Consider the following 27,644-nt stretch of genomic DNA (forward strand, 5'->3'; position numbering starts at 1 on the left):
AAACATACACACACATTTAGAAGAAAAAGCACAATAATTAATCAGTCATATTTATTGAGCCCTTACTTTGTGCAGAGCACTGTATTCGGCATGGGAGAGATTAATATAATACAGTTGGTAGACATGTTCTCTCCCCAATGGAGCTTACAATCTAGAGGGAATAATGTAATTTGCAATAGTCATGTTTGATCAAAGCACAGAGAATTCATTTTTCTTGTATGTGTAGCTCAAATACGTGATTTTTTTTAGAAATACAGTACAGTTCTTTCAATACCCAGTCCTTCTGACACTTCTAACATGATGAAGAACATTTCCGATGTGATGTAAAGCAAGGCCAAGACTTGAGAAGTCTTGAAGAAAAGCTTTTGTTTCTCTATAAGGGTTTTTTCTTTGTCTTCTTCAGGATTTGGTGAGTCATGCAATAGTTTACCAATTGTTTTATTTTTTCTTACAAAAAGTAATTTTATAGGTAGTCCATTCTATATTAAATGTTATGATGATGGATAAAATCTGACAGGTAAGCATTAGAGTTAGACGTAATCATAATGTGCTAGGAGCATTCCGATAACCAAGTTTTTATCCTTACTTGATGAACTCCAAATGGTAAATGTTCATATACATGTTAATGGAACATAGTTGATGAACACTTCAATTTTTAGTGATGGTTTCATATTGGGCATATTCCCAACAAGTATTTTTGGTGACTGCTGTTTTATAATCTACTATTTGTGTTCTTTTGGTAGCCAGAAGTACAACTTGCTGAAGGCTTTGATGTGTTTATGCCTAAATCTCAGCTGGACTCTATACTGTCAAACTACACTCGCTCAGGAAGCCTTCTATTTAGAAAACTGGTGTGTGCTTTTTTTGATGACAAGACTTTGGCTAACTCCTTACCCAATGGGAAGAGGAAAAGAGGACTCAATGATAACCGGAAAGGACTAGACCAAAATATTGTGGGTGCAATAAAAGGTTGGTTTCTGTATCATTTTCTTTTTCATGTTCTGTTCATCTTTTTTTTTCCCAAAGCAACTTTAATACTTGGGAAAATGGGAAAGGCCAAAGTTTAAATATGAGGTCCTTAAGTAAATCAGCAGTACAGATTATTATCTGGAAGCTGGTTAATGACAAGAGGAAATCAGCAGATTGTATATAGAGTCTACTTATTTTAAAGCCATGGAATAGAGTAAGGGCTGAAAAATTCCATTGACCATCTCTGTGCTAGAGAGTGCATTTTTAAGCCCGTGATGGGCGGTGCAGGGAAACCAGTTATGTTCACCTTCTTTGTGGCATCAAGGTTCATGATGTTCCCACAATTCTGGAAGAGAACCTGTTGGCCCATGTTCAAGTGAGCACTGGAATCCTTCTTCTTCAAAGGAATTCTTATGTCCATGTGGTATGCTTTATCCCAGCATAATGAGGACTGAATAGCTAATCAATCAATCAGTCATATTTATTGAGAGCTTACTATGTGCAGAGCACTATAATAAACACTTGGGAGACTACAATATAACAAGTCCATAGAACCCACCATGATGTTTGGGACCCACACATGTGAGAACACCTGGTTCTAATCACAGGCCTATTGCCAGGATTCCATATTTTCTGCACTGTGGCCTAGTGGATAGAGCACAGGCCTGGGAGTCGGAAAGACCTGAGTTCTAATCCTGGCTCTGCCATTTGTTCATTGTGTGACCTTGGACAAATAACTTTTTTGTGCATCAGCTACCTCATCTGTCAAATGGGGATTAAGACTGTCAGCCCCAGGAGAGACAAGGATTATGTTCAACCTGATTAGTTTCTGTCTACCCCAGTGCTTAGAACAGTACCTGCCACTTAGCACTTAATAAAAGAAAAAAATAAAAGCACTAACCTGTGGAGTGTGGTTTTTGAGCCTTGGCAATCTGATAGCTGAGAAAAGGCCTCAACTTCCATTGATACATTTAAAATATTTACACAATTCAAGTTTTATAAAATGTCTTATTAGAAATTAAAAATTCCCTGAACAGTTTATTAGGTAGTAGAGGTGAAGAACCATGCTGTTCCACTCTAAGAATGCGTGGATTGTGGGACAGGGAACATGTCTGCTATTTCTATGCTTTGCACATAGTAAGTGCTCGATAAATACCATTAATTGATTGATTGGCTCAGGGGGTCATAGAAGAGAAACACTGTTAGAATATCTAAACCTACCTCATGGCTTAATGCTAAGACTATTAAGAGAACTGTGGTTGTGGAACAGTGGAAAAGAGAAGTTGAAGAAGCTGAGGGGTGTTGAACTGAAATCTAGAAAGTGAGTATCTGGTTGTGCGCTATGGAGAATTGTTGATTTGATGTACATATGTACGGGAGGCTTAGATGCTGACTATGAACCATCTGGAGCTGGCAATTCACACTCCAAGAAGTGCCACAGGTACTAGTTTACAGATCTTCCTCTTGCACTTCTCCCTACTAGCATCTTGTCCAATGAATAAGTGCATTTAGCAGGATTAAAAACCCAGTGACAATCCATTTTACTACTGCGGTGAAGGTTCCTAAATGGGGTTAGCAAGTGCCGAACATCCAGCGCGTCTCTCGTTCCTTGCTAGGAGAACGCAAGCCTTTATTAACCTGCAACTTCACATTCCTCATCTGAGTTTATTCATGTACAATGGCAGTTGAGCTGTATTGTGCAAAGTACAACAAGCCATGGAGATGTCACAATCTGTTCCATTTTAAGTCAGAATGGTGCAGTCTGGAGTGACACTAAAAATAGGATTTTATTTCTGAAAAATGGTCAATGTTGTAACGAGGGCTAGCGGTAGTCTAGCCGGGCCCCATTTCAATTTTGTATGGATGGGGGGCCTTTTGGAACCTGAGGGGTCAAGGCGCTTGATGCCTCTCATTGCAAAAGCTTTTAACCACACTGAAATGCAGCCAGAAATTGTTCTAATTTGTCGGTGGGTGGGGAAGAACGGTCTATTCACATTTTAAAAGAAACTGATATCAGGGGCTCTAAGGATCCCTGACCTGTCTCCAGGCAGGTACTGAAATTTCCTGACACCAGCTTTGGGTGGAATTTGTCGCCATAGGTAGGCAGATTTAAGTTTGCTCTCTCATTCCTTCCTCGTTGTCATATTTGACCTAATACAGGTATTTGAGAAAAGACACTGAGATCAAGAATAGCTAACGTGCCTCTTCTCTTTCTGTTCCCCATTCTTCTGTCCTGCCCTTTAAATAGAAGAAAACTAGCTGCAGGCACTCAGGGCCCTTGGCAGTAAGGCCTAGCAAGTACTGTAACGCACTACCTGTTCCTGTAGTTTTTCCAAAGGGTCTTCTTTGTACCTTTGCTTTTCTATTGAGAAAAATGAGGATTCTTGACCCCTATCAGACCCACTGGATCTTTAACAAGTCTCAGTAGGTGGTAAATAATGATAAGCTATTTTGCAAAAACAAATGATATTCCAACTCCCCAAACTCCACTTTCACTAATTCCCAGGCCATCCTGTTATTTTTACTAAAGTTCATATGCCCACATATTTCAAATAAAAAGTCATTAGGGGAGGAATCTGTTGATGAAAGGCCACTCTGATGGCAGTAGCTCACCCTGAAGAGTTATTAGTATAGAAAAACAACTGGAGAGGAGGTTGCTTTTCCCTCTACTAACCTACTCACTCATCCTTGTTCTCATCTCTCTTTCCACTGACCTCGTGTTCACGCCCTCCCCCTGCCTGGAACTCCTTCTCTTCTCATAATTCAGCAGACCACAGCTCTTCCCATCTTCGGAGCCCTTCTGAAATCACTTCTTCTTTAAGAGGCCTTTCCCAGATAATTAACAGTAATGATGGTATTTGTTAAGCACTGACTATAGATCAAGCACTGCACTAAGCACTTGGGCAGATACAAGAGAATCAGGTTGGACCCAATCCCTGTCCTACAAGGAGCTTAGAGTCTAAGTGAGAGAACAGGTATTGAACCCACATTTTATACATGGGGAAAATGAGGCACAGAGAAGTGAAGTGACTTGCCCAAGGTTACCCGGCAGGCAGGTCGCAAGGCTGGGATTAGAACCTGGCCCTTCTGACTCCCAATTCTGTGCTCTTTTCAGTAGGTCACATTGCTTGGTCCCCAATTAGTTGATGGATATCCCTCCAATTGCCAGTTCAGCATTGCTGCCCATTACAGCAGTTGAGTACTTAACTTCCTTTACTACTACTACTACTACTACTACTACCAATAATGGTATTTGTTAAGCACTTCCTTTGTGCCAGGCACTGTACTAAGCACTGGGGTGGATACAAGTAAATTAGGTTGGATGCAGTCCTTGTCCCACTCACACTCTTAATCCCCATTTTACAGATGAAGTAACTGAGGCACAGGGAAGTGAAGTGACTTGCCCAAGGTCACACAGCAGACAGCCAAGGTCACATGGTAGAGTCAGGATTAGAACCCATAACCTTATGACTCCCAGGCCCTTGCTCTATCCACTCTGCCTTGCTTTACCATTTCTCTTACACATTCTGCATTCCTTATTACTTCCTCCTCGCTGTAATTTACTTTAGTATCTTGTCTTCCTTGCAAGACCTTAAACTCCTTGAGAGCAGGGATCGATCATGTCTACTAATTCTATTGTACTCTCCCAAGGGCTTAATATAGTGCTTTGCACACAGTAGGTTCTCAATAAATACTATCGATTGATTGATTGGGTGTGTTGTTGGGCTTGTAGGGAGCACTAGATAGGAGAATCAGACACCTATACAAAAGATTTAATAATCCAATCACCCTGTTTTCACAATATGTGAGACTTCAAATTCCCGAGGAGCAGATAGCATATCTTTCACATGTTCTCTTATGTTTTTCAGGGTTTAGCATTGGGGAATCATTAACAGTGGTGATGATGATGAAAGGACTCTGATCCAGAAAACCCTTATCCTTGTCCTTTTCAGTTTATCACAGGCAAGAGGCAGCTGCCTGTTGTTAAGAGAGAAATTATGTATTAGGCTGTTTCTCAGGCAGGTAGGTTCTAGCCCGTGCATGGCTTTGAAGATGAAGTTTAATATCTTGAATATCATTCAGATTTGAGTCCTTAACCAGTATAACGAATAGGGAACTACACTCACTTGACCATTCCCTAATAAATGAGCCAGTTGGTTCTACCCCAGCTGTAGATTTTGGGGGCGGGGTGGAGGGAACGGTATCTTCCCGTGCTAATCCCTGCCAGAGTATTGGATATTCAGTAGACCTTGAAGCTTGACTCACAGTGAGAATTATCAGAATTTTTGAAAAAGACTTTTGAAATAGAACAGATCCTAGTAGCTAGGCAGGGATATTTTTTTCCAATTCTTAATGAGTAGGCTTGGGTTGCTTTTTTTCTATTTTAGTCCACTCTTTTCAGTTATTGAAGTGATACTGCATTTACTCCGGGGTTTTTGGGGGGTTTTTTTTGGATCCTGTTAAAATCAAAGGGAATTAGGTATTTGGATCAGTGGTAAAACTGGCTGATTGCTTTTAATTTTTTCATGGGAATAAAACACAAGCTTATTTTCTTTCTTGGTGAGAAATGAACACTGATGGTCTGCATAGATAACCACAACAGAACTGAACATCCTCTTGGAGAGAACACTGGTTGGTAGTACTCCAAGAAATGAACTGTGATTCCTACAAGATTAGGAGGACTGACTGCATTGAGCTTCCACCTTTCCTCTGATTTGATTACGATGACCACTAGTGTTTTTAGCTGAGGTCCTAGAATCCAGTATATTTTTATTCCAGCCTCCTCACAGACTTGGCAGTGTCTTTTCTAAATTTCTTTCATCCCATTATTATCCCTTTGTTTTCAGTTTTGATTTAGCCAGTCTTGGCAGTCATCAACTGGGATTTATTCAGCAATTCTGAGTGGCTTCTTTCTTGTTAAGGCAATAAAAAGGGTCCCGATTTTTAATTTAAAAAAAAATTTGATCCCAGCACATAAGCTACTATAGAAACTATTCTGGTTCAACACACTTGAGATATGAAAAATGGCATTTAATTTACTAGGTTTAGCTTTCTATTACTTCTTATCGGTTTCTTCTAGATGTTCTCAGCTCATCCATGACCAAGAAAGTGTCAGAGGAACCAGACTGGGATTTGCTTATTTTCCTTGCTATTTGTCAAATTGTTCATGTATACTGTTGGGAGATTCAGAGTAACATTATACTCCCTGAGCCCCCCTGGCAAGATAGCATTGATGATGCTGAAGTCAAAAATGGTAGCATGGCCTTGTGGATAGACCATGGGCCTGGGAGTCATTTTTCTGCTGTATGACCTTAGGTAAGTCACTTAACTTCTCTGTGCCTCAGTTACCTCATTTGTAAAATGGGGATTAAGATTGTGAGCCCCATGTGGGACAGGAACTGTATCCAACCTGATGATCATGTATCTACCCCAACGCTTAGAATAGTGCCTGACATATAAACACTGGGGTAGATACAAGCTAATCAGGTTGGACACAGACTCTGTCCCATATGGGGCTCACAGTCTTAATCGGAGAAGCAGCGTGGCTCAGTGGAAAGAGCATGGGCTTTGGAGTCAGGGCTCATGAGTTCGAATCCCAGCTCTGCCACTTGTCGGCTGTGTGACTGTGGGCGAGTCACTTAACTTCTCTGTGCCTCAGTTCCCTCATCTGTAAAATGGGGATTAAGACTGTGAGCCCCACGTGGGACAACCTGATTCCCCTATGTCTACCCCAGCGCTTAGAACAGTGCTCGGCACATAGTAAGCGCTTAACAAATACTAACATTATTATTATTATTATTATTATTAATCCCCACTTTACAATTGAGGTAACTGAGGTACAGGGAAATGAAGTGATTTACCCAAGGTCACACAGCAGACAAATGGTGGAGCTGGGATTAGAACCCAGGACCTTATAATCCCCAGGCCCCTGCTCTCTCCACTAGGCCATGCTGCTTCTGTGGTAATGCCTCAAGCAAGGAGGCAGACAGCAGTGTGGCACACTGTGAAGAGCATTTGTTCAGTCTTTAGCCACTTCAGCCAGCAAGAGGCAGGTCCAGGACTAGAACCTAGGTCTCCAGATTTCCAGAATGGTGCTCTATCCCCTGGATCCATAGTGAGGCTCAAAATATTATTCCTGGAGGGTGAAAGTTCCAGTTTTCAATACACTTCTAAGTACTTAGTAATTATTTTTGAATGCCCTTTTGGATTGGAGTAACAATAAGTAATTGCTCAAAATACCCAATTAATGTTTGGCTTCTGTTAAACAAGTTCAAAATGAATTTCTGCTTTAAGAAAATATTAGTAAGTCAGACATTTGGGTTCTCTGCCAGCCATCTTGAAGAGGTAAATATCACCATTATTAATTTTTTTGTTCAGTGTTTTTATTCTATTTTTAGTGTTGGTCTTGTCGTACCAAAAAACAATATAAAAAACAAGAATTGATAAAACGTAATTATGCAGTTTCACTAATCGAGGGTATTTTAACAACGGCAACACCATATACCAAGGAACAAAACAAATTCTCAAAAATGATAGACATCTGAACTGTATATCTTTCCTTCCAAATAGGGTGAAGTAGTTTCCTTCTCCATGATTTTGTTCAGTTGGATTTTATCATGGTGCAAAAATCTATTTTTTTGATGGACAAATCTATTAGACTGATTGATTCAAATACTGATACTGAACCAAAATGTGCTCTTTCCCAATTCTCTTCCATGCCTCCTCAATCTACCTGGCCACCCATTCTCCATCCATCTGAGGCTTTGCATAGTTACTTTCTAAGTAGGTAAATGATGAAGAAACATCTACTAGTTCCACAGCACTTATTTACATTTCTGTAATTTATTTTTATTAATGTTCATCTCCCCCTGTAGACTGTAAGTTTGTTGTGGGCAGGGAATATGTCTGTTTATTGATATATTGGGCTCTCCCAAGTGGTCTGCACATAGTAAGTGCTCAATAAATACTATGGACTGAATGAATGAATAGATGAACCCAGAGCCGCCTTCATGGGAGGGAGCCTGCCGAAGGAACCCTTTGCTTGTCTGTTTGTTGTTGTTTTGGGTTTTTTTGTTTTCTTTTTTAACAAATGTCTAACAAATGACATTTTTTAAGCCCTTCCTCTGTGACAGGCACTGTTTTAAGCCCAGGGGTGGACACAAGGCAATCAGGTTGGTCACAGTCCCTCTCCCACATAAAGCTTACAGTCTTAATCCCCATTTTGCAGAAGACATAACAGGTATATAGAAATTAAGCAGCTTCCTCAAGGTCACACAACAGACAAGGGGCAAAGCCAGGATTAAAATCCAGGTCCTTCTGACTCCCAGGCCTCTGCTGTTTTCACTAAGCCATGCCACATCAACCTAAACCAACTCTAATGCCTCAGGAAGGGAACATGTTTGGCCATTTGTGAGTAGGTTGAATGTCTCTCTTTGTCCCCCACTAGCAACATCTTCCTTTTCCTCTAGATCTCTTGGGAACTAATTTGTAGGAGTCGATCCAATCAATATGAAAAAGTTCAGCAGAAGGTCTAAGAGTCAATGTTTAAACTAAGGAATAAGAATGTCTTACCATTTTAGAGTTGGTAGCAGTCTGCTTCTAACCACGAGTTACCAGAGTCAGATGAAGAAGGTTTTTTTTTTTAAATGATATTTGTTAAGCACTTATTACGGGCCAGGCACTATACTAAACACCGGGGTAGATACAAGATAATCAGGTTGGACACAATCCATGTCCCATGTAGTCTCATAGTCTTAATCCCCATTTTACAGATGACATAATTGAGGTACAGAGAAGTTAAGTGACTTGCCCAAGGTCACAGGGCAGGCAAGTAGCAGACCTGGGTTTGTAACCCAAGTCCCCTGACAACCTGACCTAAGCTCTTTACACTAGGTTATGTTGAGGTTGAGTTCATTCCCACAGGCATCCATCCATGTCCCATCTTGATTTAAAAAAGCCAAACCTTAAATTATATTGTTAGCTAAGGTTGACAATCACAGTAAGAAATCAGATGTTGGGGCCAGGCTGCTTTTTGGACTGGCTTAGACTAGTAAGTCGGCTACTGTAACTTGCAGTAGTCGAAGCCCCCTTGCAGCCTTCTGGAACAAACTCAGAGTGTTGCCGTAAGACCATTTGGCAAATCTCCAGAATCCATAGCACCACCACCAGCCTGCAGTTTTTACTGAGGGGTTCGTTTCACATGAAGTGATTAACTGAATCTGGGTCTCCTTATTGTCACAACCTGGACAGTGAATTAAACTTCTGCATTCAGTTTTTAAAACCCAGGGTCCTTTCACTGAGCAAGATCTTCCTTCATTTCTTTTTAGCTCAACTTTGGAAACAGACTTCATATATCCCTGAAAATTAAAAGCAAAAAAATATGGCAGGGCCTTTGTGTCAAGGGTGAAGTACTCCAAGGCACATCCTGGGACATCCTCCACTGAGCGCTCTAATTTAGAAGAGGTGATTATCTGTCCCACTATATCCAATAGGCAAGTCCTGAGTTTCATTTTTTAAGCTTTGGTCCTTGTTCTCAGGGCACCGGTCTGAACATGGCAAATCTGTGAACCGGAACAACAGAATTCTGTAAGAAAGGTGACTATGTTTTGCCTTGATGAAAATAAACAAAAAAGGCCTTTGCTTCTGAAGTTTTTGTGGAGAATATCTGCAGCACTGTTGGCATTTCCAACTTCAAACTCTGATGGCCCTCTTCATTCTATAGCTCTAGACTGTAAGCTCTTTATAGGCAGGGAACATGTCTACCACATCTGTTTTAGTGCTCTCTTCCAAGGGCTTAGTACAATGCTCTGCACAAAGGAAGCGCTCAATAAATTTGACTGCTTGATTGAAAAGAATTCAGCGTTACTTGTTCATTCCCAAATATGTTTGTCTGCTTCTTACCTACTTGCCATGTGACACTTCAGGATCACTGGGAATTCCTCTTTCTGTCATCTCTTTTGACAGCACCAATTTTCCATGCCCAACTGATTTGCCGTAGATGTTTGGTAAGGTTAAAAAGGAGTCCTCTTTCCAAATTTCTTAGCTGGCTCCTGAGTGGTCAGCTGTCCCTGACTTGTCCAGGAGCTAACAAAAACCTCAGCAATCACAACTGGCAAAGGTTAAGTCTCGTTACAGTGTTTCAGCCTCATGCAGGGGTTGCTTTTAACTGGATTGGTATTATGCACGCTTTAAGAAAGAAATACCAGATAGCACTATGAGCTGATTGTCCATTTCCAGGAAAAAAAGAATAAAAACAGAAGGCTTACCCTTCTACTGTGTGATTGTATAGCAATAGGGACCCTCAACCAATCCACCCTACCTTGCCATGTGTCATAAAGGCCACCCTTTATACACGGATCATAGTGTTGCTGATTATATTTAAATGCCCACGTCACTCGGGAAGAATCTGCTCAACCCCCATGTGCTTATACATTATTCATATTCATTTGCAGGGTGCAATTCAAAGGAATGCAGACATCTAGGAAACACCATTATTCACCTACAGATCAAATTAAAAATTTGTCATTTCCCTGGGGATCTGATGTATTTTGAACTTGGTAGCAGCAAGTTAGATTAGGAAAAATAGAAGCTTTGTTATTTAATTGTTGATCTTCAGATTGTTTGGGTTTATTTAAATTTAGTTTTTCTTTTTTCTATAGTGGTGTTTAAAGAGCAGAGCAAGAGTGGGTGAAGAAAATTTCAGATAACATCCTATGGTATTCTAAGGACAGAGCCAGATTGTTCTACTGTGTTTCTTAAAGACCCACTGTTAACATAGTTAGAGCACAGTGCATTATTGCAATTCTCCTTTTCAGAGCATTACTCCTAATGGAACCTTCTCCGACCTAATAGCTTAACCTCTGACTGCTTACTCAAAACTTCCATTCACATGGCGCATTGAGTCTTTCAGATCAATATGGTGTCCTTTAGTAGGCCTGGTACTAAGGGTTTAACCTAATGAATGCTGAAATTTGGGATGAAGTAAATAGAACCCTATTGAAAGTCTCTTTCTGAAAAGTGGAGGCAATCCATGACATGGAATGTATTGAATTGTCAATGCACAATGGAACTTTGATCTAACTGTATATTTCTTGGGGTGCCGATCACCTTGCAGCCTAGACTGTAGACAAAAAAAAATGGTACCAGCCTTTTCCCTGATGTTTCCTCCTAAGTCATATGTAACAAGAACTAGTTAATGTCAGAAACTGGGATCTGTGAGGGGACTGGTTAAATAGTTGGGCTAAAAATTTTGATGAAGATTAGTTTTGAATCAGTTCACATTGTTGGACTTCCAAAAAGCCTCTTCCAGCTGTTGTATACTTAATCCTGGGAATAGGCAGCAGCTAAAAACTACTGAGATTTAGGTCACAGTTTGTATTTTCATCAGATTCATTGGACTGAAAAAGATAGATTCAAAATCTCAGAATCTTCCCCATTCCCTGTTGTTAAGGCATTTAAAGTCTCATTTCTGTGGCACCCTTGTGACACTGCAGGGAAAGTAATAAGGAAGTAAGAGGAGATGACGCTTTGTGAGTGACAAAAATGTGTGTTTGTGTGTGTGTGGGGGAGACGGAGAGAGAAAAAGAAGTGGAATAGGCTAGAAAGAGTCCTTGAAACAGTTGGAGCACAATTTTCCCTTCTCCAGCCTTGAAGTGCTACTTGTTAATCATCCATGTTGGATCCAACCCTACGTAAAGAATGATGAACTTGATCCCTTCTCTAAGAGCACAGAGACAAAAATAAGACACCTAACCCAAGTAGATAGCCATTTCACTTCAGACATAAAATAAATCAGATCAGAATTAAAGTCTCTAATTTGGGAGGTGTTTATATGCACATTGAACAGGGAAAGTTGAAAAAGAGGTCAAGTTTGAAGGATGTGAAGTGATAACACACTGCAGCATGAAAAGCAATGTGCAAGTAAAATGGGTGTGGAAAAAAAAGCACATCCACCTGTAGAACCTGCAAACTGTTGCATGCCCAAAATATTTCTAGAGGTGGAAGAAGAAATCTTCTTAAGAACTTAAACGATCAGCATTTTCAAAACCAAGGAGCCTATGGGTATTGCTTGAATTATTTTAGTTCACTCTGCAGTGATTTGAAAAGACTTTAGTGAAAACTTCTTCAAATATGGAAAGTGAAGTAGAAATATCAACAATGGTCTCTTATCTATGATGACCCCACTCTACATTGCTATAATAGGAGAACTGTCTTCCATTGCTTTGGTCATCTCATATGACTCAACATGGTTTGTGTCATGCTTGTCAGGACAGTTGTTTCCTCGAGGCTAGTGCAACAGGATGCCAGGAGTTGACCAGCTTTGGAGTAGGAACTTTTCTCAGTCTGGCTCCAATAGAGCTTTTGAAAAAGAAACAAAAATTGATTTTTAAATAATAGCTTTGCTGCAAGACCCAATTGCATTTCCATTTGTTTCAAGTGATGACTGGACTGGTATGAAATCACCATGAAAATGGCTTTGTGATGTTTGCATAATTTTATTGAGGTTTTCTTCTGCCAAGCTTCCATTTATTCTATAGTAGTACTTCAGTTTTCCCCATGCCGGGGATACCAAACTAATGAAAAAAATGGTATCTGCTTGGTATGTTTCCTGAGCACTTTGTCTTGTCATTTTTCTTTGTGGTTACAAAGCCTCGGTGCCATTTTCCACTTTGTCTGGAAGACAAATGCCTACTGAGTGCTTAGGACATTTCAACGTAAGAACTTTTCCATATCAGCTGCTTGATGCTTGTAGTCAGACGGATTGGAGCACAAAGACTGTGGCTCCAGGCCTACTGCTCCCACCTGTACCAAAAGAATACGTTGGACAGATTTTGTAGGCCTTCACTGAAATACAGTAAATCTTGCATTAGAGGGGTGTGGGTAAATTCATGAACAAATGGTCCCTGATGAGATTTTAGAGGGAAAGTTAAGTGTATTGGAAGAAAAGCTAAGGATATTTTAATGGTATTTGTTAAGCACTTAATACATGCCAGGCACTCAACGTCGGGGAAGAAATTTATCGGGTTGGACACAGTCCATGCCCCACATGGTGCTGACAGTCTTAATCCCCATTTTACAGTTGAGGTCTCTGAGGCAGAGAGAAGTTAAGTGACTTCCCCAAGGTCACACAGCAGATGTTAGATAATACATCCCTAACAATGAAGATTGGTGTCAAGGAGAGTAATTCTTCCAAGCCTCTTGTAGTCACTGAGCTGGAAAGACCATTGATCTGACTCAGTAATAAGCATTTCTCTCTTTTTTTTTAATGGTGTTTGTTAAGCGCTTTCTATGTGCCAAGTACTAGGGTAACTTCAAGATAATCATATTGTACAGGGTCTCTGTCTCTCATAGGGTTCACAGTCTAAGTAGAAGAGAGAAACGGTATTTAATTCCCATTTTCCAGATGAAGAAACTGAGCCACAAAGAAGTTACGTGACATACCCAAGATCACAGAGCTTATTCGCTTCTCATTAGGGGCCACTGGTGAGAATGGTGGAAACATTTCCTTGCACTAAATATATGCATCCTAATTGCTAAGGTTTTAAACTTTATTTTGTACCTTTATTTCAGTCTTCACTGAAAAGTACTGCACAGCTAACCATGTGGATAAACTTCCTGGCCCAAGAGACTGGGTACAGATTCTGCAGGATCAAATTAAACTGGCCAGAAGAAGATTAAAAAGAGGCTCAGGTAAGCCCAGGCTGAAGGGGAAAAAAGCTGCTTAACAACATTACCTACATCTCGACTTCGAGTGAAAATGCTTTGTTTGATGGTGTGATCTGTTGGGTGATTTATTCTGACCACAGAATCACCTAGTGACTTTGGTCCTATATGTAATCTTTGGAAATTCTTCTCTGAGGAGAGAGTAAAAATTACCCATGTTGTTTGCTGTATACATCCAAGCTATAGTCTGCCCATCTCACTTTTGCCCTAAAGAGTCTTGGGTATGAAAATAGTACTCTCTTGGTTTTTGAATGATTCCATGGGCCTGCGAGGCTCTCTTGACTTTTTTTTCTACGTGAAACTGAAAGGGGTATAGTGTTCATTTCCTGGCAGTAGAAAGTTTGAGTTAACCTACCTGACCTTTATATCTACATAAACCTGTCTCAAGAGGATATTGATTGAGAGAAGACACAGAGTGGAAATTAGTTGTTCCGGTCAGTAGAATATGGTGCTCAAGGTGTACTTGGCCTCAGCAAAGAGGCAGGGGAACCATGTTGTCAGAGACGAGCCCCCTAGGGGAGCCCCTCGCACACTCAGGCTGGTTTTCTCTCTCCTCCTTGGCTTTCCCATTAAGAATAATAGTAATAATAATGTTGGTATTTGTTAAGCGCTTACTATGTGCAGAGCACTGTTCTAAGCACTGGGGTAGATACAGGGTAATCAGCTTGTCCCACGTGAGGCTCACAGTTTAAATCCCCATTTTAGAAATGAGGTAACTGAGGTACAGCGAAGTTAAGTGACTTGCCCACAGTTACACAGCTGACAAGTGGCAGAGCTGGGATTCAAACCCATGACCTCAGCGATACATCTCTATTAGGAGAGTTTTCTCTGACCCAAATTGATTGGAAAAACATCTCATGGTGGCATATTGTTCCTCACCGTGAAGCACATGTGGAAAATGAAGGGCAACCATTCTCTGTCCTGGAAAATTCTCAAGTTAGAAAATCTCTTAGAAACTTTACCATGGTCTAGTAGAAGGAGCTCAGGCATGGGAGTCATAGGAGCTAGGTTCTAATCCCGGCTCAGCCACTTGCCTACTGTTTGACCTTGGACAAGTCACTTACTTCTCTCTGCCTAGTTACCGCTTCGGTAAAATGGGGATTCAATCCTCCACCCGCCAATTTAGACTTTGTGGCATAGGGACTCTGTCCAACCTGATAAACATGTATGTATCTTGGTGCTTAGAACAGTGCTTGACATGGACTCAGAACTTAACAAATATCATTGCTTTTTTAAAAAGAGGTGGCAGTGAGGAGACCGTGATCTGGAGTGAAGAAAATCAATCAAGGAGGGCCTCCTGGAGGAGGTGGGACTTTGAAGAAGGGAGAGCTATGCTCTGGGCAGGTTTAAAGTCGGGGAGTTTTAGGAAGGGGGAAGAGTATAAACAAGGGGCTAGAGTGATAGTGAAGAAGCTCATTTGTAGGATCATCTAATGCAGGCTGGCACAGATGGGTGTAGAGGCAGATAATTAGCAGCATCCTACCAAAAGAGCCCTAAAGCCAGTAGACAGTAGTTTTTGCTTGATAAGGAAGGAAATTGATAGCTACTGGGAGTTTTTGAAGCAAGGAGATGTGTGAGCAGAATTATATTTTAGAAAATGATCCAGTCTTCAGAGTGTAGTATGGACTAGTAAGAGAAGTGGTTAGAGGAGTAGTGAGGAGGATGATAGAGTAATCAAGGCAAGAGCTCCAACTGAAGTAGTGACCATTTGGGTAATAATAATAATAGTAGTATCATAGTATTTACTACATGTTTACTATGAATATGCGAAGCAGCATTCTAACCCCTGGGGTAGATAAAAGAAAATCAAATCACACACAGTCCCTCTCCCACATGGGGCTCATAATCTAAGTAGGAGAAAAAACAGGAAACTGAGACACAGAGAAGTTTAAGTGACTTGCCCAAGGTCACACAGCAGGTAAGACCTCCAAGAAGGGGCAGATCTAAGAAATGCTGTGGTGAAAGAACCAGCGGGATTTACTGATAGACTGAATGCCAGGGTTAAAAATAGTGGGAAAAAGCGACACCTTGGTTTCAGGCTTTGGGGACAAGGAAGATGGTGGTGTGCTCAACAGGGAGGATGAATGTGTTTAGGAGAGAAGGTGAGTTTAGTTTTAGATGTATTCATTTTGGGGTGCAAATGGAATATCCTAGTGGAGCTGTTCTAGAGGAAAGAGGAATTGTGGATTGATAGGAGACAGGTTGGACTGCTGAGCAGATTTGGGAGTCATCCACATACAAGTCATGAAAGTGAAGAGGGAGGAGGGAGAAAGAGGAGGAGGAGGATGGAGGACAGAGAGGGAGAGATGAGAGAGAAAGGAGGGAGAGAAGAGAGAGAGAATAAAAAACAAGTGTACATTCATCCTAAATGCCAAGGGTTGGCAGTACCAATATTGGAAAGAGAACTCTTCTAAGTATCTAGTTTCCTACATTTCAGTCCTGGCTTTGCCACTGATTCACTGTGACTTTAGACAAGCCACAAAACCTCTCTGTGCCTCCTTTCCTGGAAGATTCAAAAACCAATACTTGCTCCCTACCTACATCCCAGAATGACCAAGCTGTCATAAATCAAGTGTGGGACCTCTTCTCGCTCTTGAATATAGTAAGGTCTGCCATAAAGCCCGTGGCATGATTTTACAGATGAGGAAATTGAGGCAAAGAGAAGTTAAGTGACTTGCCCAAGGTTACACAGCAGACAGGTGGTGGAGTTGGGATTAGAACCCAGGTCATCTGACCCCCAGGCGCATGCTCTCTCTGTGCCTCAGTTCCCTCATCTGTAAAATGGGGATGAAGACTGTGAGCCCCACGTGGGACAACCTGATTCCCCTGTGTCTACCCCAGCGCTTAGAACAGTGCTCTGCACATAGTAAGCGCTTAACAAATACCAGCATTATGCTCATTCCACTAGCCCACGCTGCTTTCCAGTGTAATGCTGGGCACATATTAAGTGTTTAACAAATACCCTTCTTCTTATCTTTATTATTATTATTATTATTATTAATAAAATTGTTTTAATCCTGATTTAAGGGGGGAATACCGAAGAGAAATGGAAAGAGGATGTTTTTTCCTAGGTCCTCTTGAGGGTGAGCAAGATAGTTGGGGACAATATTATGTGATTCACATTAAGGTCCTTGAAAATAATGCAATAAAAATCGGGGCATTATTACTGCTAATTGAATGTAAGAGTGGTAGTGACCTCTTAGGAAGGAACAGGAGAGTATATTGTGTTGTGAAACTACTTCTCCATCAGTAGAGAGGTATTGGCAGCTTTTAAAAGCAGTACTTTACTGGTAGAGGTCACTAAATAGGTAGAAGCTGGAGTAGAAGATATTTTTAGCGACACAGTGGAGCTGCTTTCATGGCAACAAATATCTTGATAGACATAATAAACCTAGTCATTTATTTTAAGAACTTTGCAAACTTCAAGATTCAGTGAATTGCTTGGCACCTTCTCCAGGACACTCAAGTAGGACTTCAGCTCTGTGACATCATTATTTTATCCTTCAATAGGGAGCAAATTGCTGGCCTTGTGAATTCAATCCTGTCTTCAGGAAAGAACATTCTGGATAGCCCCTGAAACTAGGACTAGTCTAACAATACACTTCTTTCTATCTTAGCAACCCCAACAGCCAGGCAATTACGTTTCCGCCATTTACCGTTCCCCACCCCAGAGAACAACCAGGCAGAAGCACATGTACTGTGGGTTTACACTGAGCCTGGTAGAAGCCCCAAAGTAATTACGGCCTGTATTAAGCCCTTATTACTACTGTTACTAATGGTGGTATTTTGTTAAGCACTTACCATGGACCAAGCAGTGTACTGTAGTAAGCGCTTAACAAATGCCATCATTATTATTATTAATAAGCACTGAGGTAGGTACAAGATAATCAGGTCGGATCCTGCCCCTCATTGGGTTTGCCATCTTGTGGGTGAGGAAATAGGCCCAAAGAGGTTAAGTGACTTGCCTAGAGTCACAGAGAAGGCCAGTAGCAAAACTGGGACCCGAGCCCAGGTCTCTTGACTCCCGGCCCCATGCTCTTTCCACTAGGCCATGCCGCCTCTCAAAAGAGCACCAGACTGCAACTCCCCAGGGAGTAGATTCATCACGAGCCAGGGAGCTTTTAACCTTTGACAAATTAGTTCCTACATTCAGTTCTCCCAACTTACAAAGATGATTGCCCCTAGGCCTCAGAACTGTATCACACTTTCACCCAGTTACCCTCTGAGTGGTGTTTTCTTCCTGGCTCTGCTTGCTGGCACCTCCAGTACTGCTGAGGTGAGAGTATTTCTTTAGCTCTGCCCAGTATTACTCTCCTTCCTTCTCCTCAGACTCTAGAACGTGAGATCCTCTCAATTTGAAACCCTGACTCTGTAAAGGCTGCTTCATTCCTTTAGAATTTGCTGGCAAGAGTATTGTCACTGAGTTCCAGCAGGCTTTGAGAGGATCGGGCCTTTTAGGATTGCTTTCTTTAGTGCTTACCCTCCTGAGTATTTTCCATCTGAATGATAATATAATCACTGGATCATAGATGCTCCACAACTTCAACCTTGTTTATCATATTTGGCTCAGTTCCTGGAATTAGGTTCAGTGTCTGACTGGGCAAGCTCATCAACCAACAGCCTCAGAAAGCCTGCTCCAGCTCTAGGAAAAGAGTTCCCCTACTCAGATTTTGAAAGGTCGTTATCCTAATCCAAATAGAAATTCATTTGCAGCCCTCTCATGTAATATTTTTTCTGTAACTGAAACGATTCCTTTCCTGGTGTGGATTTTTTATCATTTTCATTAGATTATTACCTCAGATCTGAGACCACAATTTTTTATTTGTGTGAGATCTGAGAGTAAAGCTGTCACTGCTATTAAATTTTTATTGGCCTTGTTCAATCTCTTCCAAATTTCACAAGTTGGCTGTCACCAGGGAAGAAAGACTGTGAGGCTGATGTTACAAACAGATGTTATAATTAAATTTAAATAACACAATCATGTTCTTCAACCATGACACTTGGTCCGTTCATGCAGCCATCATCTCATTTTTTTTTTCATTTCCAAATCGGTGTGTGCCCTCCATTCTTTTTTTAAAATGTACCAACTAAGGCACGTAATTACAAAAATCTGATGTGGTGGCAGGTTTGTCTGAATTTCCAAAGCAGAACAAGATCACCTTATGCAAAATACAGAATTTTATAATGTGAGCTAAAAAGGTTTTAACCATTACGGGTGGAATACCCAAAGAGACTGTTAACGTGAAAGTAGGTGAAGACATTTTTAAATGATGGCCTTCATAAAATGGACTGATGACCGTCACTACTGGGCTTTTTGGTTATTGGAATTCATACGTCAGTACAGAAAAATATATAAAACCCTTAGAATCATGAGGCAAGCATTTGTCTGTTGTCCTCGCTCTTTTCCTTTGAGGTAACCTCCTTCTACCAAGTTTTGTGGGGTTGTTTTTTTTCACTGTTTCCCCCCCACATTTTTTTCATCCCACATTTCCATCTCGATTTTTACCCCTCCTCCCTGTTAGTCCAGTGCTCCGCTCACAGTAAGCACTCAATAAATACCATTGATGGAGAAGCAGCTTGGCCTAGTGGAAACAAGACGGGTTGGGAGTCCCGGGACCTGGGCTCTAATCTTGGCTCTGTCAGCTGCCTGGGCAGGTCACTTCACTTCTCTTTGTCTCACTTTCCTCATCTATACAATGGGCATTCAATTCTGTTCTCCCTCATACTTAGACTGTGAGCCCCTTGTAAGACAAGTACCGTGTCCGATGTGATTAATTTGTATCCACCCCAGGGCTTAGAACAGTGTTCGACACACAGTAAGTGCTTAACGCATACCATAATTAGAGTTGACTGAGTGATTGACAGGTTGCTCCCATTGATGGTGTATATTAAAAGTCCAGTATTAGCACAGAAGCTGGAGACAAGAAAGGATAGCCACAAATGAGCTGCCACCAACAATCTCCTTGGCTGAGGCTAGGAAGAACAGGAAGAATAAAGAGAACAAAAAGAACGAGGATGTCTACTAACCCTATTGTATTGTTCTTCCTCAATTGCTTAGTACAGTGCTTTGTACACTGTAAGCTCTTAGTAAATATCACTGATAATGATGATAAAGGAGCAGATGACAAGGAATAGGTAAAGCTCTAGAACAAGCAGCATTTTATAGGACTTGTATTATTCTTAGCATATGTCAAACCACAGAGAACAAGTTCCCATTAGCCCCAATTTATGATAAGAGGTGGAGAGAGTATTTAAAGGCATCCAAGAAGGAGTCATCTATTTTTTCCAGCCAATGCCTTATTCAAGTCACAAGTGATAAAGACCTCTGGGGAGGCAGCATCAACTTTAGTTTCCAACAACCCATTTGATGCAGGTTTGGAATCCTGCGTGACAGTATGTCAGGTGAACAGTGGAAAAATAAAAAAATTAAAATTATATATACATATATTTAAAATTTTTAATATATATATAGAGAGAGGATATTAAAAATTGCATGCAGTAATTATCCTTCGGTTAATCAGTTGAAATCTGGGTTTATACCACAGTATTAGAAGTTGATTATTAGAACACTGATGGAATTACCTGCAGTATGTGAATAAACCATCAATGAAAAAAAAAGGAAGGTGAAAACTGTTATGTGTACTGCAGCTTTCTAATTGTATTACTGAATTCAGTGGAATAAATGTGCTCCCTGAAACTAATGAGATTTGTGTTTTATGTTTATAACCAGCAGAGGTAGCTGACTGTGATGAAAGACTGGACAGCATTTCTGTACCACCAACAGGTAAAATGCATTTACATTTTCATCACCTGCTAAAAAAATGGGCACGAAAATATTTGCATCGAAAATGTCTTTAGTGTTACAGATGCAAAAACTAGAGCACACCATTTCTCTAACAGACCATGGTAATCAGAGCTTCTGAATGCCTTGTGTTTGAGATATTTTTCACATTGAGTAGAAAAAAAATGAAAGCCTCACTTCTTTTTCTCTTGTTCCCCTACATATTCATAAAAACTTCAAAAGAGCAGGTCCTAAGCACTGATTTTCTGCCATATTCTGTAGGCCAAAAATTTAGCCTATTTATCTCTGCAGTTTCAGAATCTCTGGATATTTTCTACCTTTAGTATGTAATCCCATCACCTTCTTAGAACAAGAAACTACCATGCATATGTTTAAGTTTTCATCTATATGATGGCCCCAGAATGCTTTGGAAATGAAAAAGCTAAGACGTAAAGACATGGAGAATAATTTCTACATATTGCAACTACATCAGCCCAAAGAAATGTTTGCTTCAAACATGTCTCTTCTCCTACAGTGAGGAGAGATTTCTAGCCCAAATATTAATTCTCAATCAGGTATTGGTATTCATTGAGCACTTACTATGTACAGAGCACTGTGCCTATTACTTGGGAGAGATAGTACAACAGACTTAGTCAACACGATCCCTGCCCCCAAGGAGCTTACAGAGAAGAGCTTCAGGCTGATGAAGTGGTCTCTTGGCCTAGACTCTTGCATCTGTTTTATGGGTATATTTGAGGAGTTGAGAGAAGCATGAATAAAACTTTCCTGGCTGACATGTCAGTAGGCTCCATGTAATAATGAATAGTCTTCCCCATGTATCAATCCCCCAGATCCCCTCAAAATCTCTACCCTTTCACCTGCTGTGGGGCACCCTGAAAGGCCTCAGCTGAAAAATCCTTGACTTTCAACCCTAATGTATAGGGTGGTCCCAGATCCTGGGGTTGGAGAGCGAGGGTTCAGGCAAGAGGGCATCAGTGGTCCATTTGGACAGAAAAGGGCAAAGCATCCATACAAATTCGCTTTTTTCTAACATACTGTTTTTTAGTGTGTGATGCAGTCAACTACAGAGCACTGTACTAAGTGATTGGGAGAGTATATTATACCAGAGTTGGAAGGTATGTTCCCTGCCCACAAGGAGTAAACAGGTAAAATAGAGTAGGAAAAACCAGTTATTGTACTAATAGTGTAGTGCACTTAGAAACACATGTACGGAGATCTAGAAAGAGGCATTCACATGGTAGGGATAACAAAATCGGTAGAGTTAAGGCTAAGCACAAGCCATGGGGCTTGAAAACCCTCAAATCTAATATTGCGTGTCTCTTTGGTAGGCATAACATTGTTGAGTCTCAGGTTTCCCTATCTGTGTAATGGAGAGAACTGGAACTTCATTTAAATAATGCAATTATTAAAAATAATCCTATGAATCATTTTATCATTGGATATAGTCACTTAATTGTAGGCAAAAGATTCAAAGAAATTTAGAAATGCTCTTTGCAAAGCAGTTCAGATCATCTGGCTTTTCATAGTCTGGAAAAGGACTTGCTTAATTTTCCAGAAGCCATTGAGCTTTTCTACTTTCAGGTCCAAAGGCAATTCTTGTAAAGAAGAAAGTTTGTTTCATTGCCTTTTATTGCCTGTGGCTTTAATGTTCTCCTAACTTCTTGGGGTTGCCCAAATTGACCTCATCTGACCTTTTCCAGACCACTATCAACCTGTATAAATTTTTTATAACACACATATATGTTTTTGTTGCTTACATTTTACACCATCTACATTCTGTCCTCTGAAAAATGATTTTCATTAATTTTCATTTATCTGCTTGTGTTGAACCTTCTCCCTCCCCACCACAGGTCTTCTCATTCCTAGACTGCAAGCTCCTTATGGGCAAGGAACATGTCTACCAACTCTGCTCTAGTATACTTTCCCAGGTGCTGAGTACAGTGCTCTGCGCCTGGTAGGCCCTCAATAAATACAATTAATTGATTGATTAAGGAAAGAGCAAAAACAGCAAAATAAAGAATATGAATGTTAGGAAAGCAAATTTTAAAAAAGAAGGACCCAGTGAAAAAACATTTAAGAGGAAAAGGAGTCCAAGAAAGCTGACTGACCTTCAGAGAGCTCTGCAGACACAGAAACTAACCATTGCATAGCAAGGACAGGAAGGATAACAAGATGCAAATTTGGATAAACCTAGAACTCTACAGAGACCTGATGGACAAATAGGAAAGCTACAAAAAGTGGAAATTAGGTCAGCTCTCTAGCAAGTAATATAAAGAAATAGCACAATCATGTAAGGACAAGATTAGAAAAGTTAAAGCTGGAAAGGAAATGCAGCTAGTATGAGACAAATGATAACAAAAATTCTTCACTTCTATTAGGCAAAAGAAGAATCAGAGACAGTCTGGTAGAAAGGGAAAGCTGATAGTAGATAAATGTGAAGAGCAGAGGTTTTTGTTGGGTTTTTTTTTTTACAGCTTTGCAAAAAGGTCAGCTGTAACCAGCTGATAAAAGTGAATCCTGCTTATGATAGAAATTAAGAAAGCCAAGCTAGATTAGAGGAAGAAAATCATTAAAGGACTCTTCCCCTACATGCAAAGGATATAGTCAAATCAGAAGGACCACATATCCAGGGTTCCTAAGAAATCGATGGTTGTTGTCATAGAACCACTATCCATAATATTTGCGAATTCAAAGAGGACAGTGGATGCCATTAAGGTTGATAATGGCTAGAATTTGGGGAGTGGTGTAGATGCATTAGTAAATTATGCAAAACATTGTACTAAGCATTGGGTAAAGGTACAAAAATAATAAATCAGAACATAGGTGACCCCTCCACAGGGGTAATATGATGGGCTAGACTCTGTCTACCATTCATTCATTCAGTATTGAGCGCTTACTATGTGCAGAGCACTGTACTAAGCACTTGGAATGTACAATTCGGCAACAGATAGAGACAATCCCTGCCCATTGACGGGCTTACAGTCTAATTGGGGGAGAGAGACGGACAAAAACAAGACATCTTAATCACGATAAATAGAGTCAAGGGGATGTACACCTCATTAACAAAATAAATAGGGTAATACAAATATATACAAATGAGCACAGTGCTGAGGGGAGGGGAAGGGAGAGGAGAAGGAGCAGAGGAAAAGGGGGCTTAGCTGAGGGGAGGTGAAGGGGGAGCAGAGGGAGCAGAGGGAAAAGGGGATGCTCAGTCTGGGAAGGCCTCTTGGAGGAGGTGAGCTCTCAGTAGGGCTTTGAAGAGGGGAAGAGAGTTAGTTTGGCGATTAGTTTGGCAACTCTCTCAAGTGTTTAGTACAGTGCTCTGCATGCAGTAAGTACACAATAAATACCATCGAATGATACACAGCTGTGTAAGCCAGGCTCCCAGCCATCAAATCTTCCCTGCTTGTCCAAGGTTGTCTTCTTCCTTCCTTCTCTTCCTTCCTTCCTTTTTCCTTCCTTCTTTCCTTTCTTCCTTCCATCTATCCCCCACCTTCCTCCCGATCTTCCTTCCCTCCTTCGTTCTTGGACACAGTTCCCATCCCACGTGGGGCTTACAGTCTAAGTGGGAGGGAGAAAAGTTATTGAATTCCCATTTTACAAGTTGAGGAAACTGAAGCACAGAGAAGTTAGTGATTTGCCCAAGGTCACACAACAATCAATTGGCAGAGCTGGGATTAGAGTCCAGGTCCTCCGATTCCCAGGCCTGTACTATTTCCACTAGGCCACACTGCTTTCCCAAGAACTGAGCTTTTCCCTTCAGGGTCAAAAAAACCACAAATGGTGGCTTTTGGGCCTATCGGCTATTTAAAACCCGTTCCCTTCCAGTGTCCATGTCCCCTGAAGTCCCTGTCTCCCACCCCCCACACTCAAAATGAAAATTTGGTACCTACGAATCAGACCCTATCCCTGGCCCACAAGGGGTTCTCAGTCTAAAAGATCTCTTTATTGTCTAATTTTATGGATCACACTCCATTAAAAACACACATTTTTAAGACTTCAAAATAGTTTTTCTGCACTTTTTTGTTGTTGTTGTTTTTCTTTTTCAAAGATTTGGAAGTTGGCCCTGTGGCTTCCTGGTCACAAATCAACATTCATTTGTTCTTTATGGAGTAGATATGAAACAAAAAATTAAAATGAAATTTTCAGGCCACTAAATCACATGCATGTTTATACGTCATATACACAAGCAACTCTTTATATTATGCATCAATAGCTAATATTGTACCATCTTCTACAAGAAAGCGTTTGATGTGCTATACAGAGGCTTTCTTCAGGAAAAGAATAATATGATTTGGAGCAGGAGGAAGGCAGAGCCTTACTTTTATTTAAATTTTTAATTTAAAAATGTGTCCAACAAGCCTCTGGGCACACGCATTAAAAATTCATAAGTCAAAAGAAATGGGTAAATGTCAACCCACAAGAATTTCCCCAAACCAGAGGCTTCACTCCACCTCCATGTCATTCCTAGCCTTCAGAATGAAGGAAGGCTTAGATTAAGCCATCAAAGCCAGTAGTTACTATGGTGAGGTTACTGCAGTCAAAAAAAGACATCGGCCAGTTAGACTATCTGCACTTATGCCCTCACCCTTCAAAAAAAATAATAACGTAAGTTTGTTGTGGGCAGGGAATGTGTCTGATATATTGTACTCTCCCAAGTGCTTAGTACAGTGCTCTGCACATAGTAAGTGCTCAGTAAACACGATCGACTGACAAGCAAAGTAAGAAACTTAGGCAAAATTATATGGGTACAGATAACCCTTCTTTCACTTGATCAGCGATGTTGTGCTTCTGGGATAAAGTAACAAGATTATATGGAAGAGCTGGAAACCCACCTTCTCCATTTTGGGTCTCCATTCACACTAATATTGTAAAATAGGTCCAGCATTGCCCACATCCTCCCGCGGATCTGGAGCTCCCTCCCATTTCATATCCAACAGTCCGGCATTCCGCCATCTTCAAAACACACCTAAAATCGCATCATTTTCCCTTGACTAAACCACGTCATTTCCCCCATTGGCCTTCAATCAGTCAATCAATGGTATTTATTGAGCGCTTACTATGTACAGAGCACTGTACTAAATGCTTGGGAGAGTAAAGTACAACAGAATTAGCAAACATGTTCTCTGCCCATAATGAGCTTGCAGTACAGAGGCCCCCCTGCCCTGCACTGCCAACACGCTTGGCTGTGTATACCTTAAGCACTCCAATACCTCAGCCCTACATGCCTTTATTCTCTGCTATTTGCCCTGTAATTTATTTTAATGTCTGTCTCCCCCGTAGCCTGTAAACTCCACGTGGGTTGGGATTATGTCTACCAACTCTTGTATTGCACGTTCCCAAGTACATTGCTTTGTGTGCAATAAGCACTCAATAAATACCAATGATTGATTGATTTGCTGCACTTTAACCTGAAGAGGGAATAGAGGAGGTGACAACAATCACCTACAGCAGCACCGTACATATTTGCTGCACAAAAGCACTGTACTGAACCCCTGGGAACATACAGAAGGCAGGAGACACATTCCCTGCCCGTGGGGAGTTGACAATCTAATAGATTAAAGGAGCAGAAAAGTTCCTCTGAGAAAACATTTAAAGAATTGGAGGAGAGAGAGCTAAGGGGTGATTTAATAACATAAAGAGCATGTTATTCAAGACTGAGAAGGGATATTATTAGCATGCTGACCAACTATCTTCCATTTCCACAAAGGACCAAACAAGAGGAAATGGATTTAAATGCATCAAGAGAGAGTTCCATTAGTAATAATACCTTGAACTTAAATAGCACTTTTATTTTTCCACAGTGCCTTCACATCAATTATCTCATTTTACCCTCATAATGTCCCAATATCTCTGTAAAGAAGGGAAAGGCAGCTGTTATCATCCCCATTTTACAGATGAGAAAACTCATTCAGGGACTTGCCTTAGGTCCTCCAGCTGACCAGTGGCAGAGCTGGGACTAGAACCCAGATCTTCCACCTCCCAGGTCAGTGCTCTTCTAACTGGATCACACTGCCAATAGAGAGAAGGAAATATCTCCTGACTGTAAGTGATTAAATCTAATAAAGCTTATGGTATTTTCATGCTTAAAGGTCCTAAAACTCTAGACACTTTGGCAGTTTGAAGGTTTGCCAGGCTGAAGACCGGGAGAAGGACCAAATGACTTCTTGAGGTCCTTTCCAGGACTAAATTTATAGATTAAAAAATTATAGAAGACCAAGCAAGTGGTGAACCCTGAAAAGCGCATGGCTGTAAAGGAGCCTGCTCAGTGAAGCATCAGTAATTCCTGAGCATCTACTGTATGCAGAGCACTGTCCTGAGTGCTTGGGAGAGCACCATAAAGTTTAGTAGACTATAAGCTCCTCAAGGGATTGGGTCTTTCTGATTCCCATCTGTGTACTCTTTCCCAGAGCTTAATAGGGTACTCTGTCCATAGTAAGCATTTAACAAATGCTTTTAATTCTGCTACTACAGAAGATCAAGCAGCATACAATCCAGTGGGGGACAGACCCTAAAATAAAATAGAGATAGGAGGAAACAATAAAGTATGAAGTTATGCACACAAGTGCTCCAGACGGACGTAATTACCCAATTGCATGGGTGACCAGAAGTGCTGAAGTGGCAGTTGTGGGGGAAGGGAATGGGCATGGGGGGTTGTGGGGGGGATAAATCAGGGAAGGCTACCTGGAGGAGATGTGATTTCTGTAGGGTTTTGAAGAGAATAATAATAATAATGTTGGTATTTGTTAAGCGCTTACTATGTGCAGAGCACTGTTCTAAGCACTGGGGTAGATACAGGGTGATCAGGTTGTCCCACGTGGGGCTCACAGTCTTCATCCCCATTTTACAGATGAGGGAACTGAGGCCCAGAGAAGTTAAGTGACTTGCCCACAGCCACACAGCTGACAAGTGGCAGAGCTGGGATGGGAGAGCCATTCTGCCAGATGTGAAGGAAGAAATAATTCCAGGCAGAAGGGACAGGGTATGCAAAAGATCAGTGGTCAGAGAGATGAGAACAATGCCCAGTGAGTAGGTTGGCTTGAGACATGTGGAGTGTGTGGACTAGGATGAGGGGTGAGGAAACTGAGGATAAGGGGGGCTGGTATATTGTGCACCAGGAACCCTGAGTCACACAAGGGTGCAGGCAGAC

General features: G+C 41.0%; 1 protein-coding gene across 2 annotated transcripts in view; it reads left to right on the plus strand.

Annotated features, from left to right (window-relative positions):
* Nucleotides 1–27,644, plus strand: part of BEND7 (BEN domain containing 7) — a 67,143-nt gene that overhangs the window by 37,229 nt on the left and 2,270 nt on the right. Inside the window, exons 6-8 of one of the 2 annotated variants that reach the window (XM_029078366.2) lie at nt 744–969; nt 13,540–13,659; nt 20,426–20,476. In XM_029078366.2, the coding sequence (XP_028934199.1) occupies nt 744–969; nt 13,540–13,659; nt 20,426–20,476 (397 nt within the window). Of the gene's footprint in view, nt 1–743; nt 970–13,539; nt 13,660–20,422; nt 20,477–27,644 lie in introns of both variants that reach the window. The other variant, XM_029078365.2, reaches the window with a different exon arrangement.

This window comes from Ornithorhynchus anatinus, chromosome 13 (assembly GCF_004115215.2).
Source record: "Ornithorhynchus anatinus isolate Pmale09 chromosome 13, mOrnAna1.pri.v4, whole genome shotgun sequence".
NCBI lineage: Eukaryota > Metazoa > Chordata > Mammalia > Monotremata > Ornithorhynchidae > Ornithorhynchus > Ornithorhynchus anatinus.